This window comes from Pongo pygmaeus, chromosome 2 (assembly GCF_028885625.2).
Source record: "Pongo pygmaeus isolate AG05252 chromosome 2, NHGRI_mPonPyg2-v2.0_pri, whole genome shotgun sequence".
Classification (NCBI taxonomy): Eukaryota; Metazoa; Chordata; class Mammalia; order Primates; family Hominidae; genus Pongo; species Pongo pygmaeus.
This window is the reverse complement of record NC_085930.1, coordinates 208,881,063-208,896,300: the sequence shown is the minus strand read 5'-3', so window position 1 is coordinate 208,896,300 and position 15,238 is coordinate 208,881,063. Positions and strand designations below refer to the sequence as shown.

General features: G+C 44.5%; 3 protein-coding genes across 18 annotated transcripts in view; 1 reads left to right on the top strand and 2 right to left on the bottom strand.

Moving 5' to 3' along the window:
• Positions 1-4,522, bottom strand: part of LMLN (leishmanolysin like peptidase) — an 84,007-nt gene extending 79,485 nt beyond the window's left edge. For 7 of the 10 annotated variants that reach the window (XM_054480586.1, XM_054480590.1, XM_063661397.1 and 4 more), the window contains exon 1: positions 4,290-4,511. In XM_054480586.1, coding sequence (XP_054336561.1) covers positions 4,290-4,508 — 219 coding nt within the window. In that variant the 5' untranslated portion in view covers positions 4,509-4,511. Of the gene's footprint in view, positions 1-4,289 lie in introns of all 10 variants that reach the window. The other 3 variants (XM_054480584.2, XM_054480588.2, XM_063661399.1) reach the window with 3 other exon arrangements.
• Positions 4,523-4,590: 68 nt separating this feature from the next.
• The window catches only part of IQCG (IQ motif containing G), a 73,891-nt gene continuing 63,243 nt past the window's right edge, over positions 4,591-15,238 (top strand). The window contains exons 1-2 of one of the 6 annotated variants that reach the window (XM_054480594.2): positions 4,591-4,708; positions 5,000-5,187. The gene's annotated coding sequence lies outside the window, so the exon portion shown is untranslated. Of the gene's footprint in view, positions 4,875-4,999; positions 5,188-14,788; positions 15,120-15,238 lie in introns of those variants that run through there. The other 5 variants (XM_054480593.2, XM_054480599.2, XM_054480595.2 and 2 more) reach the window with 5 other exon arrangements.
• RPL35A (ribosomal protein L35a) lies at positions 8,883-14,790 on the bottom strand. 2 transcript variants are annotated; one of them, XM_054480607.2, is made up of 5 exons: positions 14,507-14,790; positions 13,763-13,805; positions 13,427-13,579; positions 10,579-10,723; positions 8,883-8,984 (listed from the first exon to the last, which is right to left on the bottom strand). In XM_054480607.2, the coding sequence occupies exons 1-5, from the start codon at positions 14,574-14,576 to the stop codon at positions 8,961-8,963; spliced, it is 435 nt and encodes a 144-aa protein (XP_054336582.1). In that variant the 5' UTR covers positions 14,577-14,790; the 3' UTR covers positions 8,883-8,960. The 2 variants fall into 2 exon arrangements, with proteins under 2 accessions (XP_054336582.1, XP_063517465.1); XM_063661395.1 differs by lacking the exon at positions 14,507-14,790 and adding an exon at positions 14,458-14,506.

Sequence of the window (15,238 nt, the reverse complement as noted above, 5' to 3'; positions counted from 1 at the left end):
ACAGGCATGAGCCACTGCACCCGACCGAGACCTTGTCTCTTAAAAAACTTTTTTAGGCCGGGCGTGGTGGCTCACGCCTGTAATCCCAGCACTTTGGGAGGCCAGGGCAGGCGGATTACGAGGTCAAGACCATCCTGGCCAACATGGTGAAACCCTATCTCCACTAAAAATACAAAAATTAGCTGGGTGTGGTGGCGTGCACCTGTAGTCCCAATTACACAGGAGGCTGAGGCAGGGTAATCGCTTGAACCCGGGAAGCGGAGGTTCATCTGCTGAGATTGAGCCACTGCACTCCAGCTTCGGCAACAGAGCAAGACTCTGTCTCAAAAAAAAACAAAAAAAACCAAAAATTTTAACCTAAATGATAATTAAAATGCAAAGTGTCAAAATTTGTGAAGAGCAGCTAAAGTTGTACTTAGAAATTTATATCTTTGAATGTTTACATTAGAAGGAAAAAAAGGTTAAAAAACAGTCATCTAAGTTTCCACCTAACAATATGAGCAAACTAAATCCACAATAAGTAGAAAAAGGAAATAACAAAGAACAGAAAACAATGAAATAGAAACAAACATTAAAGAAAATTACCAAAGCCAGCATGACCAAGTAAGGTCTATCCCAAAAATGCAACGTTGATTTACTATTGGAAAATGCAATGTAATCTACCACTTAACAGTTCATAAAGTGAGAAACTATATGATTATCTCAATAATTACCAGAAAAAACAAAAAGCATTTGACAAAATTTGTCCCCATTCAGGATAAAAACCCTCGGAAAACCAGAAACCAAAGGGAGCTTTCTCAATCTGATAAAGGGAACTACAAAAAAATGTAAAGTTAACATCATACTTAATGGTCAGAGACTGGTCCTAAGATCAGGAACAAACGGCAAGGAGGCATGCTATCTCACTTTTGCTCAGCCTGGAACTGGATGTCCTCACCAGAGCAATAAGGGGGAAAAAATACATAAATGATACAAAACTACAACAACAAAAATTGTTCCTATTTATAGTTAATACATTGCTAACATCAAAAATTATAAGGGAGGAAACCCTACTAGAATAAATAAGTTTAGCTAGGTCTCAGAAGACACGGTTAATATACAAAAAATATTTTTACCTACTAGCAGTGTATTTTTACATACTAGCAGCAAACAACAGGAAAACTTTAACCATAATTCCACTGACAATGGCATCAAAAAATAAAAGACTCAGGAAAACATTTAACAAAAAACATACAAGATCTGGCTGGGCACAGCGGCTCATGCCTGTAATCCTGGCACTTTGGGAGGTCGAGGCAGGAGGATCGCCTAAGGCCAGGAGTTCGAGAACCGCCTGGACTCTGTCTCTACAAAAAATAAAAAATTAGCCAGGTGTAGTGGCGCATACCTGTAGTCCCAGCTACTTGGGAGATTAAGGCAGAAGGATCATTTGAGCCCAGGAGTTCAAGCCTGCTGTGAGCTATGATTCTGCCACTGCACTCCAGTCTGAGTGACAGAACAAGACTGTCTCAAAACAAAAAAAAAAAGAGAGAGAGAAAAGAAAACAGAAGAAAAAATGCAAGATCTATATATTTTTGCTGAGAAAAATTATTCATCACCTCAATAAATGGAGAAACATACATTACGTTCATGGATTGAAAGACTTGATACTGTTAGATGTCAATTATCTCCAAATCATCTATAGAGTAAATGCAATCCCAATCACAAACCCATCAGGCTTTTTTGAGGAAACTGAGAAGCTGACTCTAAAATTTATATGGATCTGTCTCTGAGCCTCCCCCTGCCAAAAAATAAATAAATTTATATGGAAATATAAAAGCCTTAAAATAGCCAAAATCATTTTGAAAAGGAAGAACAAAGCAGGAAGGCTTACAATAACAATACTGTCTGATTTCAATATTTATTACAGAGGTACATAATCAAGGCAACTGAATACCCATATGGGGCAAAAAAAAAAAAAAAAGGATATTGATCCCCCTATCTCACATCATATATAAAAATTAATTTCAGATGAATCATAATCCTAAAAGTGAAGGCTTCTAGAACACAGGAGAATATTTTTATGACCTAGCGGGTATTTAAAGATTTCTTAGAAAGGACATCTGTTGGTGAGGATATGCAGCAACCATAACTAATATTTTGTTGATGGGGGTGTAAAATGGTAGAGTATTTTGGAGAAAGGGTTAGTATTTTTTATAAACATTCACCTACCTTTGACCCAGTAATTTCACCCCCACGTATTTATCCAAGAACAATGAAAACATATATCCACAAAAATTACTGTACAAGAATATTGACAGCAGCTTTATTTATAATAGCTAAAATCTGGAAGCAGCCAAAATACCCATCTTTGAACAAGATAACGGAAAAACAAATTGTGATATAGGTATTCGATGGAATACTCAGCAATTCAAAGGAATAAATTACTATCACATACAACACGAATCTCACAGACATAATGCTGAGCAGATGCCAAATACAGAGGAGTACATACCATATAATTCCATTCAATACACGAAGCTCTAGAATTGGCCAAACTAATCTAGTATTTAAAAAAAACAATTAGAAAACTAGTTGCCTGGGGTGGGCAGGAGACTGGGACAGGACAGGAGGGAACGTTCGGGAGATGTGGGAATGTTCTGTGTTGTGATGGGTTGTATGCTTTATGTGGATGTGCATGGATACATTTGTGGCATTTCAATATATGTAAATTTTACCAAAAAACTTCAAAAGAACAGTAACTCAAGTAGGGGGCTGGGGAATGGCTGAAAGTATACGAAACAAGAATGGCAGAACCTTAAAGCTAGGTGTTAAAGCTAGGTGATGGGTCCATGCGGGTTCATTAAATTATTCTGATGTTGTTTGTACCGGCACAATAAAAGGTAAAAACAAAACTTACAGGTTTTAGTTGAGAACCAGTTAAAAAGTAAAACTGTTTTGTAGCTCCCTACCGCCACCAAAACCAAAAAAGTTATGTAATTTCCTGTAGCATTGAACAGAGGTATAGTCATTAGCGTAACTACAGTGAACACTGTAGTTCCTGCCTATACTCTGTGTCCAGGTTAAAACTAGGAGAATAGTGAGGACGACAGGGTATTTACATACTCTATGAGGAACTAGGGAAACGTATGAGGGACCAGGACTCTTTCTCTTATTTTAATCCAAATTAAAAGAGAGAAGTGCAGGGTTTTGTGGGAAATTTTTTTTAAAGAATTCAGCCAAAACGCAGTGTCATGATAAAAGCTGCAAAAAAGCTATAAACTCCGAAGTTAATATTTTGGCTCACTTGGTTATAAAGAGTATGCATGTAACATTTTGGGAAATTACCATAAAAATGAGTGTCTTTAGATTTCTGGGCTGAACTGAACATGTGTAGGTATATCAGCATGCAGCCCTGCCCCAGGTACTCTCCCTTTCTCAAAGAATATGGATTATCGTGGACCCACCTCTGACCTAAATACTGTGAAGGAATCAAAGTACGAAACACAAACCTTATCCCACGGAACCTTATAATCTAACTGCAAAGGCAAGATACGCCTAAAAAATAAGCCATTATCCCATAGCAGTACTTGGTTAAATGCCAGGAGGGAGTATAGATACGATGTACTTTTTAATGAAAAGAATATTGCGCTGTGGTGGTTTCAGCAGGCTACCTTCAGGTTAGGGAATTTGAAATGAGACAAAGAATTTAAGCAGGGAGAAAAATGGGACGAGAGGCGGGCAGGCACTTCCAGAGCAGAGGAACCGGGTAAAGCAAACAAAGTGACGACGTAACGTGAAAAGAAACCTGAATTTTGTCTCCAGTGAGCCCCCAACATCCCTCCAACGCCTCTGTTTGGCTCTCCGTTCAATGTCTTCCCGAAACTTCAGGTCAGCGGTTCCTAAAGTGGTCCCCGGACAAGCATCTCACCAACCAGCTGGGAACGTAAACTGTCAACTCTGGGGACTCATCCCAGACCTACGGAGTCATTAAGTGGGGGACTGAGGGCGGCAATCTGTGTTGTACCATCTGCGTCGGGTGACTGTGCTGCACGCTCAAGTTTGAAAACCACTCCTCGAGGGCTACTGCTAAGCACAACCCTCCGCACAGAAGTGATACTGTTCTGAGCGCCTAACAGCCAACTTGCAGGGTGTAGGGAGCTGAGAGCTGGTCCCAGGCCTGTAAGAGTTCAGGCTCTGCCCCAATTTCGCTTTCTCATCCAGGACACCTTCTCCCAGTCACTATCTCCTACGCCTGCTCCTTCTGGATGACTTTACCCTGAGAGGGCCCGCTCCCGCCCCTGTCGCCCTACCTCAGTGTCAGAGGGGACGTGGTGCCGGCAGGGAGGGGAACTGCCCAAGGAGACGGGAGTAGATGTGGCGCTGGCCCGGAGCCCGCCCAACAGGAGTAAAACGCTTCGGACCCACACAGACCCGCTCCAGCGCCACCGGCTCCGGCCCGGGCCTGAGCCCGAGTAACCCACTCCTCCGCCCCATTCGGCCGCCATCTTCGGGCCGAGCGTCGTTACCATGGAGTGCGTGACGCCTCTGCGCCCGCGCCGGCCCCGCCCCTCGCCGCTGGGGGCAGACGGAGGGCCCAGCCGGCGGAAAGGCGCTTTCCGATTGGACAGCGTCACCCGCTAGAAGTTCGCCGCAGAGGATGAGGGCGGCGATCACGTCCATCGCGTCTCGTGGCGCGAAACCGGCCAATAAATGCTGTTTGGAGGCCCACGTGAGTGGGGCTGTGGGAGGAAGAAAGGCTAGCGGGCGTTGGCCATATGTGGGTGTCCTGAGGCAGTTTTTCAGTTCTTTCATTTACCAAAGTGACATGCACCTACTAGGTGCCAGGTGTTTAGACGTACCCTCTGCAAAATCAGTGTAGTCCTCTGTACGTAAAGGTGAGTGGAATACTTTCATTTACTTATCCTGAGTCGCCAACTTTAGGACCATTACTTAACTAACGCCATTTCCTATAAAAATCAATGATACACCCTTTACTATTTTACTCAACTCCATCTTTTAGTTTCCAACCAAGAATTGCCACTGCACCTGAGATAAGGGGGATCCTGGCCATTAAGGAAACCTTGCCTTCGAAACTGAGCCGTGAGGAACTATACAAAATGGGAAATTGGGACAAATCCCAGTGGCTCATGACACTAAGTAAAATTACGAACTCACTGAGCTGGAAGTCATTCAACGGGAATTGAATAGGTAAGCTACTATACTGGGAAATGAAGTAGGAAAGAAGGAAAACCTCAAGTTACAAACTATGGGTGGAGATTCAGATACGAGGATGGGGTGGTGTTTTAAGTATTACCATTTTACAAGTAAATACTCACTAAATGTGTGTATCATCCCACAACTAGTGGAAGGTGGGATTCCAAACCACATTTGTAACTTAGGAAACGTGCCCTTTCCACTACAATACCACAAATAAATTGCTGTTGTGAATAAAGAATGGAACCAGTCATCCTAAGCTCCTGGCTGTAACAATAGTGTTATGCTGAGGAAAGGCTGTTTCTTTTGAGACGGAGTTTCACTCGTCGCCCAGGCTGGAGTGCAGTGGCACAATCTCAGCTCACTGCAACCTCTGCCTCCCGGGATCAAGCTATTCCCCTGCCTCAGCCTCCCGAGTAGCCGGGATTACAGGCACCCGCCACCACGCCCGGCCAATTTTTGTGGTTTTAGTAGAGACGTAGTTTCACCACGTTGGCCAGGCTGGTCTCAAACTCATGACCTCAGGTGATCCGCCCGCCTCCGCCTCCCAAAGTGTTGGGATTACAGGCGTGAGCCACCGCTCCCAGCCAGGAGGCAAAGCTGTTTCAATGGCGTAGTGGACAAGCTACCAGCCACGCAAGCCCTTTCCTGTAAACCACGGGACTCCTCCTTTGGCAACGGTGACTTGAGTACTTTTGACTTAATTTCCATATGGGAGCAGAAAAACATAAAAACATACATTTATTATTTACAAATGCTGCATCATCTCAGTAACGAAGAGCATGCATTTGCTTTCGAGTCTCATTTGCCATTGCACATGTAAGTTACTCGAGTTAAAGTCTCAACTTTTTGTTTTCCCCGCTTTGCTCAGGTGCCTACCACTTACCATGTAAGCACCTCCATTGCTCTCGTCTGTTCCACTCAGAATACCATCCACTTCTCCACATGCCTAACCGAGACCTGAAATACCCATCTATCTTCGTGGATATGTCCACAGGTTAACATCTTACAGCTTCCTCAAATTCAACTTTCGCTCCTCCCACAAAACCATCTTCTGATTCCCCAACTTTGTAAATGCACCATTACCCATCCAGCCCCCAAAGCCAAAAACATGTTAGAATTCTCCATTTGAGACCAAAAAGCCCACCTAATTTTCCCTTGTTTATGCTGGGCTGCCGTTGGGATTTGAAATATTAATCTGAGCTGGTGGCTTACATCTGTAATCCCAGTACATTAGGAGAACAAGGCAGGGGGATCACTTGAGGCCAGGAATTGAGAGACTAGCCTGGGACCCCGAAAAAAAATTTTAATTGGCTGGACGTGGGTGGCATGCACATGTAGTCCCAGATTCTCTGGAGGTTGTGGTCAGGGGATTGCCTGAGCCTAGAAGTTCAAGGGTGCAGTGAGCTATGATCACACCACTGCACTGCAGGCTGGGCAACAGAAACCCTGTCTCAAATGAGTAAATTTTAAAATTTCCTGTGAATCAAGTTCTTCAGTGACATTGTATTACACTCAAGAACAATCTTAAGCCTAAGATCCTCAGTACAGTACGAGACCTCTCATGTGACATTTTCGTTTTCTGGACTTTCCAGTCAGCTACTTGTGTTCCTAAAATCTTCCTGCCATTTCCTCTTTTGAGATGCCTCCATATTTCTTCCTCTACACTTAACGGTTTTTTGTTACGCAGCCAGTATACCTACATGCCTCTATCCCTGAATACCCCAAGAGTACTGATCACATCTACTTAACTGGCACAATGAACACAATAGGTACTTTTAGCTTATGTTGGCCTTTTGGAGTGGGTGTCCAAGATCAGCGCTTCCTCCTGCTGACTGCGTAATTCCCAAGTTCAATTTCATTGGCATTCTAATATACAACTTCCAACTTCCGGCCCTGAAGAAGTACTGCTCACTTCTGGTGAATACAGCATCAGTGCACTTTGTTTGCCTTAAAACCACAATCCTGGGAGAGAATGGCCTGAACCCAGGAGGCGGAGCCTGCAGTGAGTCGAGATTGCACCACTGCATTCCAGCCTAGACGACAGAGCGAGACTGTCTCAACAACAAAAGCAACAAAAAAACCACCACAATCCTAATAAATGAGACTGGCAGAGTACTAATACAAGCCATGTCCATGAAGCACAGGACTCAAACAATGGCAGCTTTAGCCTGCATACCACCATTGGACTGACCAAACCTTTCTTAGAACTGCCAATGTGACAGAGGGACCTCTGGGGGAGAAAGGCTTCTTGCCTTCTCTTGGGTCAGTATATCTCACTACCCTCTTTGTAGGTTAGCAGATTCGTAACAGGATGTTACTGGAGGAAGGGAAAGTGGGAAAGATGGGACAGTATTCCCACTCTCTTCCCTTACTACAAAAACTTTCCTTCTCAGTCCTGCCTCCAGGAGATGGAAGACCAAATAAACACAACAGCCAGTGTGCTCTTCCTACCCAATCCTTTCTTTCACCCTCTTACCCTAATACACTTCCAGCATGTTAATTCTTTTGCAGCATAGACAAGAGAACCCATACATGCTTCAAAACTGCAGAAGGGCTTAGGTGGCAAACTCCCAGTTTCTTGTTGACATTTTCAGTGCAATTTAAAGATCTGTTAATTTAAAAAACTACCTGTGCTGTAGACATCAATAAACCCTCAGGGGGCAGAAAAAAAGACTGTTACTGCATCAATTAGAAATCTAGTACAACCTGGGCAACATAGTGAGGCCCATCTCCACAAGTAACTAAAAAATTAACTGGTTTTGGCTGTGCATGCCTGTGGCCCCAGCTATTTAGGAGGCTGAGGCAGGTTTGCCCGAGCCGAGGAGGTTGAGGTTACAGTAAGCTGTAATCACGCCACTGCTCTCCAGCCCGAACAAAACAAGACTTGTCTCAACAACAAAAAACAAAACAAACAAAAAAACTGCAAAACTGATGCCTTAGTTGTTTTATTTTAGCATATCCCCAAGAAATCTAAAATATTTAGGAGGCCTGCTTAAAGTGCAATCTTGCACTTTACCAGATTAAAACATGAAGCCAAAGCAAGCTGCCACCTTTCCGTGCACTATTCCCAACCTCCATGTACCTACCATAGGATTGCTTTTTATGAGTGGGGTAATATGGCTTAATTCTATTTTAATATACTGGAATGCTTTGTCCAGTCACAAGTCCCAAGAGCTTCTCATCCCAGTCTATCCAGATGAACTGCCAATGCTCATCAACATAATCTCCATTCAAATTTTAAGTTTCCCAATCTGTATTGAACAAATGCATAGTATCACAAAGCACTTGGCAGGTGTGGTGGCTCACACCTGTATCCCAGCACTTCAGGAGGCCAAGGACGGAGGATTGCTTGAGCCCAGGAGTTTGAAGCCAGCATAGGCAAGAGTCAGAACCTCTCTACAAAAAATTTAAAAATGAGCCAGGCATGGTGGCATCAGCCTGTGGTCCCAGCTACTTCAAAGGCCAAGGGAGGACTGCTTGAGCCTTTGAATGTGAGGCTGCAGTGAGCACCACTACACTCCAGCATGGGCAACAGAGCAAGACTCTGTCAAAGATACTCACATTAAAACCCGTTCCCTTCTAAATCTCTGTACTCGCCCTGTAATTTTCATCACATGTCTGTCTGACCTCCTTGTACTCCAAAAATGCTGGGCAACCTCCATCATTTTAAGCATGTAGCAAATCAATTTAAGGCAGTAAGTTTTTTAATCCACTTAAAAATACAAGAGCACAAATCCACATTTATTTATTGATTTTTCGTTAGTTTAAATCCTTGAGGGGTACAGCATCTGCGGGGAAAAAAAGAACACATAAAACATTAGGTGAATGTTATATATAAGTCTACAAATCAAGAACCGTAATATGGATAAATCTCTGAAAGGCTACCAATTACATGTTCTAGTGGTAACGAAAGTTTTTATAGCCTTCAGTCTCTACGTGAACATACCTTAAGAACCAGCACTCTTAAAACACATGTACTGGCCGGGTGCTGTGGCTCACGCCTGTAATCCCATCACTTTGGGAGGCCCAGGCGGATAGATCCCAAGGTCAAGAGATAGAGACCATCCTGGCCAACATGGTAAAACCCCGTCTCTACTAAAAAATACAAAAATCAGCTGGGCATGGTGGTGCGTGCCTATAGTCCCAACTACGTGGGAGACCGAGGCAGGAGAATCGCTCGAACCTGGAAGCTTGCAGTGAGGCAAGATCCCGCCACTGCACTCCAGCCTGGTGACAGAGTGAGACTCCGGTCTCAAAAAAAAAAAAGAAAAACATGTACTGAAGGTACATTTAATTTTGCTTCTTCTAAAGACAGAGTAAAAGCCTCCTCTGTTGATAAACCCTAATGAACCACTTAGCAGGGTTCAACAGTACCCCCTGGCCCCAAGAATACATGGTATGCATATATTCTTGGTCCCAAGAATATACAGTCTACATTCCAAAATGGACCTTAAAGAAAAAGTAGGAACTATTTGAGAACAATTACAGGACAAAATTGAGAAGAATTTAGAGTCCAAGACTGGCACCAAAGACATGAGACCTACGAACATGAGAGTCTGTTTTCTTCATGTACAAAATAAAGCTACTAACACCTGTTCTAACAAGACTGACATGATGGAAATGGCAAAATATTAACAATTATGCCAGGCGTAACTCTTGAATTGTTGCTTTCTGACAATTACTTCAGTGCCCAATAAATATCTTCACCAGAAAACTATTTATTCAAGGCTGGCTGTGATGGCTCAAGCATGTAATCCCAGCACTCTGGGAGGCCAAGGTGGGCAGATCACTTGGGCTCAGGAGTTCAAGACCAGCCCGGGCAACATGGAGAAACAAAATACAAAAATACAAAAAATTATCTGGGCATGGTGGTATACGCCTGTAATTCCAGCTACTCGGGAGGCTGAGGCACAAGAATCACATGAACTTTGGAGGCAAAGGTAGCAGCAAGCTGAGATCATGCCACTGCACTCCAGCCTGCGTGACGAAGTGAGACCTTGTCTCAAAAAAACAAAACAAAAACCCCAAAACTTAGCTGGGTGTGGTGGCACACGCCTATGGTCCCAGCTACTTGGGGGGCTGAGGTGGGAGGATTGCTTGAGCCCAGGAGGTCAAGGCTGCAGTGAGCTGCGATTATGCCACTGCACCCCAACCTGGGTGACAAAGTGAGACCCTCTCTCCCACACACACAAAAAAAGAAAAACCACCAAACACCTATTCTTTCAATTACTATTTCTCTCCAGTGTTCCGCAATACACAAATTTTGCAGCATAATCTACTGGTGTCAATTTCACAACCACAGAAGTCCTCAGAAGTCAAAGCGCAACATCTTGAACTTAGTCTGATTCATCAGACGTCCATTTTGCTAAAAACCATACTCACCACTCGGATTCTGTGTCCAATGGCCTTAGCAGGAAGATTGCTTCGGAATTTGGCACGAACCATGCCACTGTTTCCATGGGCCCGAGTTACTTTTCCCCAGATGACTCTGGTTTTGTTTGGTTTGCCGCCAGGAGTGACTGTGTTGCTGATTTTAAAAAGGGAAAGAAGAGGAATACAGGCTAATATAGTTGGATACAAATTCAAGGTGACCTCTACACGAGTGACTCTCAACCCTGGTTACCCACTTCATCACCTGAGAAACTTTAAATGCCTAGAACACCATTCATTCAACAGATACTTATCGAGTAACTATTGTATGCCAGGCCTTTCTGTAAAATACAGCAGCTATAAAACAAAAATCTCTTTCATATGATAACCAAATAAGTTTAAGGAAAATAAATAGGTCAGATGATAAGAGGCAATACTGAAAAAATAGCAAAAAAGGAGAGGTGTGAGGATATTTGTGTGTACAGAAAGGAGGAATTACCTGCCATTTTAAATAGCCAAGGAAGGTCTCACTGAGGTGACAATGGAACAAAGACTGGAAAGGGAGGGGAAATGCCATGAAGTGATCAGGGAATGACTAGCACAGGCACTGGGGCCAAGGAGGGTGTGTCCTGCCGGGAGGAAAGACTGAAGACACTAAGGGGTTAATCCCAGCTGAAATAACAGAATTATGGAGCCCTTAATGACGGGCTTTTACTGAATGAGAGAAACCACTGAGGTTCGAGCAATGTACAAAGGATATGACTTTATCTAGATTTCCTTTAAAGACCACAGGGTTGTCTTGTCACCCAGGCTGCAGTACAGTGGCCCAATCATAGCTCATTGCAGCCTCTATCTCCTGGCATCAAGCAATCCTCCCACCTAGGGCTCTCAAATGCTGGGGCTACAGGTGTGAGCCACTGCACCTGACTTAAAATTTTAAAGGAACACATTGGCTGTAGAAGAAAAGGTGGGGCAATGATTAAAACACTTTCCCAGAGATTTTAATTGGCTTGGAGTGGGTGAAGAAAATAGGATTTGCTCTTGTTGTCCAGGCTAAAGTGCAATGGCATGATGGCTCACACCTGTAATCCCAGCACTTTGGGAGGCTGGGGTGGGTGGATCACGAGGTCAGGAGTTTGAGACCAGCCTGGCCAACATGGTGAAACCCCGTCTCTACTAAAAATACAAAAGTTAGCCAGGTGTGGTGGTGCGTGCCTGTAATCCCAGCTACTGGGGAAGCTGAGGTTGCAGTGAGCTGAGATCACACCACTGCACTCCAGCCTGGGCAACAGATCAAGACTTTGTCTCAAAAAAAAAAAAAAAAAAAAAAGTCTACAGCATAAACATCTTTAGGCATGCATAAAAACTAATTTTGGCCTGGTGCAGTGACTTGCGCTGTAATCCCAGCACTCTGGGAGGCCGAGGCAGGTGGATCACTTGAGGTCAGGAGTTCAAGACCAGAGTGACCAACACTGTGAAACCCCGTTTCTACTAAAAACATAAAATTAGCTGGGTGTGGTGGCACACGCCTGTAATGCCACCTAACTCGGAGGCTGAGGCAGGAGAATCGCTTGAACCCAGGAAGCAGAGATTGCAGTGAGCTGAGATCGTGCCACTGCACTTTAGCCTGGACAACAAGAGCAAAACTCTGTCTCAAAAAAGAAAGAAAAAAAGAAAAGAAAGAAAAGAAAAAAAAAAAGGGGGGCGGGGCTCGGTGGCTCCTGCCTGTAATCCCAGCACTTTGGGAGGCTGAGGCGGGTGGATCACAAGGTCAGGAGTTTAAGACTAGCCTGGCCAAAATGCTGAAACCCCGTCTCTACTAAATATACAAAAATGAGCCAGGCGTGGTGGCGGGCGCCTGTAATCCCAGCTACTAGGGAGGCTGAGGCAGGAGAAACCCTTGAACCCGGGAGGCGGAGGTTGCGGTGAGCTGATATCGTGCCACTGCACCACTCCAGCCTAGGTGACAGTGAGACTCCGTCTCCCCCCAAAAAAAAAAAAAAAACTGTAATTTTAAGACGTTAACAAAATGCATTAAGCACAAGTGTTCTAAAAATCCTTAAATTCTGGCAAAAGAAGCCGAGAAAAAAAATTAGAAACCTTAAAAGGATCACAATATAAGGAATTACCTCCTTTATTGTTTACAAGTGCAAAAGGTACCTAAATCCAACACCATCCTCAGAAGTAACGTCCTTCTAAAACTCCCCATTAAGTTCCTTAATGACGCAAAATAGAAGCCATAGCAATACCAATCCAGCCTGGCCATCATGGGGAAACCCATTTTCTACTAAAAATACAAAAATTAGCCGGGCGTGGTGGCGCACCCCTGTAAGCCCAGCTACTCAGGAGGCTGAGGCAGGAGAATCGCTTGAGCCAGAAGGTAGAGGCTGCAGTGAGCCAAGATCGCGCTACTGCCCTCCAACCTGGGCAACAGAGACTCTTGTCACAAAAACAAAAAAACCAATACCAAGTACTTCAGCCAAATCTTTTGTTTATCATTTCAATAGGATAATGAGGCCAGGCGCGGTGGCTCAAGCCTGTAATCTCAACACTTTGGGAGGCCGAGGTGGGCGGATCACCTGAGGTCAGGAGTTTGGGACAAGCCTGGCCAACATGGCAATACCCTGTCTCTACTAATAATACAAAAACTAGCCGGGCGTGGTGGCCGGCGCCTGTAATCCCAGCTACTCGGGAGGCTGAGACAGGAGACTTGCTTGAACCCGGGAGGCGGAGGTTTCGGTGACGGAGACCAAGTCACTGCACTCCAGCCTGGGCAACAGAGCAAGACGCCGTTATATAAAAAAGAAAATGAGGCAGATCTCAAATAAAAACCCAAAACCTACCAGTGTCATAAACTTACTTCTTTGCTTTGTATACATAAGCGCATCTCTTGCCCAAATAGAATTCTGTTTCATCTCGGGCGTAAACACCTTCAATTTTAAGAAGAGCTGTGTGCTCCCTTTGGTTCCGGAGACCCCGCTTATAGCCGGCAAAAATGGCCTTGGACCACAGCCTAAGACACAAAAGATACACAACATGAAACATAAGCTTCAAAAAACCAATCTGACTTGTAATCACCCTCACCCAAAAGTTACTCAGAGCAAACACCTAAGTTTTTTCTTGCCAATTTTAAGCTCGCATTTACGTTCACGTCTAATACACAAAAACAAAGAACAACTATATTTAAAACGCGTACCTTCCAGACATAGTTCCTTTTAGAAGTCCCGTTCCCAGCAGGCCTTAAAACAAACAAAAATATTAGTTTAAAACCAAGCCACACAAGTTTCCCACCTCGTCCCCTCTCGTTTAAGCCCCTAAGGCAAATTCCTTTTGGATCGGAGTTTCATGGAAGAGTTCGGGGACAACTATGCCAGAACATCCATATGAAACGCAGGGTCCGGCAAGACATTCAAACCTCAGAGAACAGCTGGTATCTAAGCAAACTTCAGAATGAAGACAAAACTAAGGGACAGGAATCACAAAAATGACTCTTAGAAAAGCCTGAGAAAATGCATGCCGTTATCAGTAGGCAACACCCAGGAAAAGAAATGAAGACTTAAACAGAAACACGTAAGACTTTTATGCAATGGCTGGGGGAGAAACGCTGAGGAAAGAGACTGGTCAGACAAGCCAAGGGAAGTATGGACTGGGAGGAAACGGATAAAGGAAGCACTGCCTCATGGACAACTGCAGACGAACAAAAACATCGTTTCACTCCGCTCAGGCCCAGGAATTTAACTGGGATAACTCGGGCAGCCGCGTCAGGGGACCAAGCACCATCAGCCCAACATCTCCTCCATCCTGTTCTCCCTCTTCTTGAAACCCATAGAAATCAATGGCTGGCAGAGACTCCGATACGCAACGGCAACTCGCCAAGGTACAGGAACAAACCTACTCCGGTTATTTGTCCCCAAATTTCAGCAGCAGGCGCTTCACTTACCTCCACAGGAGCCAAGATGGCGGGAAGAGAAGGACGAGGCCCCGCCGCGTGGCCTTGTGGGATTAAACATCTTTCGACTCCGCCCTCAATTTAGGCATCTTCTCCAAACGCCAGAAAAGAAATCCTCGGAAATCGGCTTCGCACTGAAACAAGCCAATTCAATAGCACTCTTACAATTATTTTCGTAAGTCCTTTCATCTTGGTAGGCTGCAAAATGTATTACTTGGGAACAGGGGAAGGCAACATGCTAGCCAGCTAAATCCGCCAAAGCTGTGCGTTGCCATAGAAACAACTTAGTTTACTTCCTGCGTCCCCGGACGCCGTAGGTGGAAAGGCGAACCCTGAGTGGAGGACGTTCCCACTGCCTAAAGAATGATTGACTGTAAGATTGATTTGCCAACAGAGGGGTGCTTTTCCCTCGATACACACAGCAATACACAGAACGGAAATTCTGGGATCCTAACCTAGCATGGAAGAGAAAGGCCGGGAGCACGAAGGCAGCAGGACCTCTTCCTTCTCTTTTTTCTTTTTCTATACTTCTTTTCTCCCCTCTACTTATTTATCTCTTTCAAGAAATGAGACTGGGCACAGTGGCTCACCCCTGTAAACCCAGGTATTTGGGAAGCGGAGGCGGGAGGATCGCTTGAGGCCAGGAGTTCGAGACCAGCCTGGGCAACATAGTGAGACCACCTCCCCCCACCCTACAAAAGAAAAAAAAATGAACGAAATGAC

Bases quoted from the DNA above. Each gene is read 5' to 3' on its own strand.
- RPL35A (XM_054480607.2), bottom strand. From the start codon at position 14,576: ATGTTTAATCCCACAAGGCCACGCGGCGGGGCCTCGTCCTTCTCTTCC. The intron at 13,580-13,762 runs GTACGCGTTTTA...TTTGTGTCTTAG, and splicing joins AAAGGAACTATGTCTGGAAG to GCTGTGGTCCAAGGCCATTT. The intron at 10,724-13,426 runs GTAAGTTTATGA...TTTTAAAATCAG, and splicing joins TATGTATACAAAGCAAAGAA to CAACACAGTCACTCCTGGCG.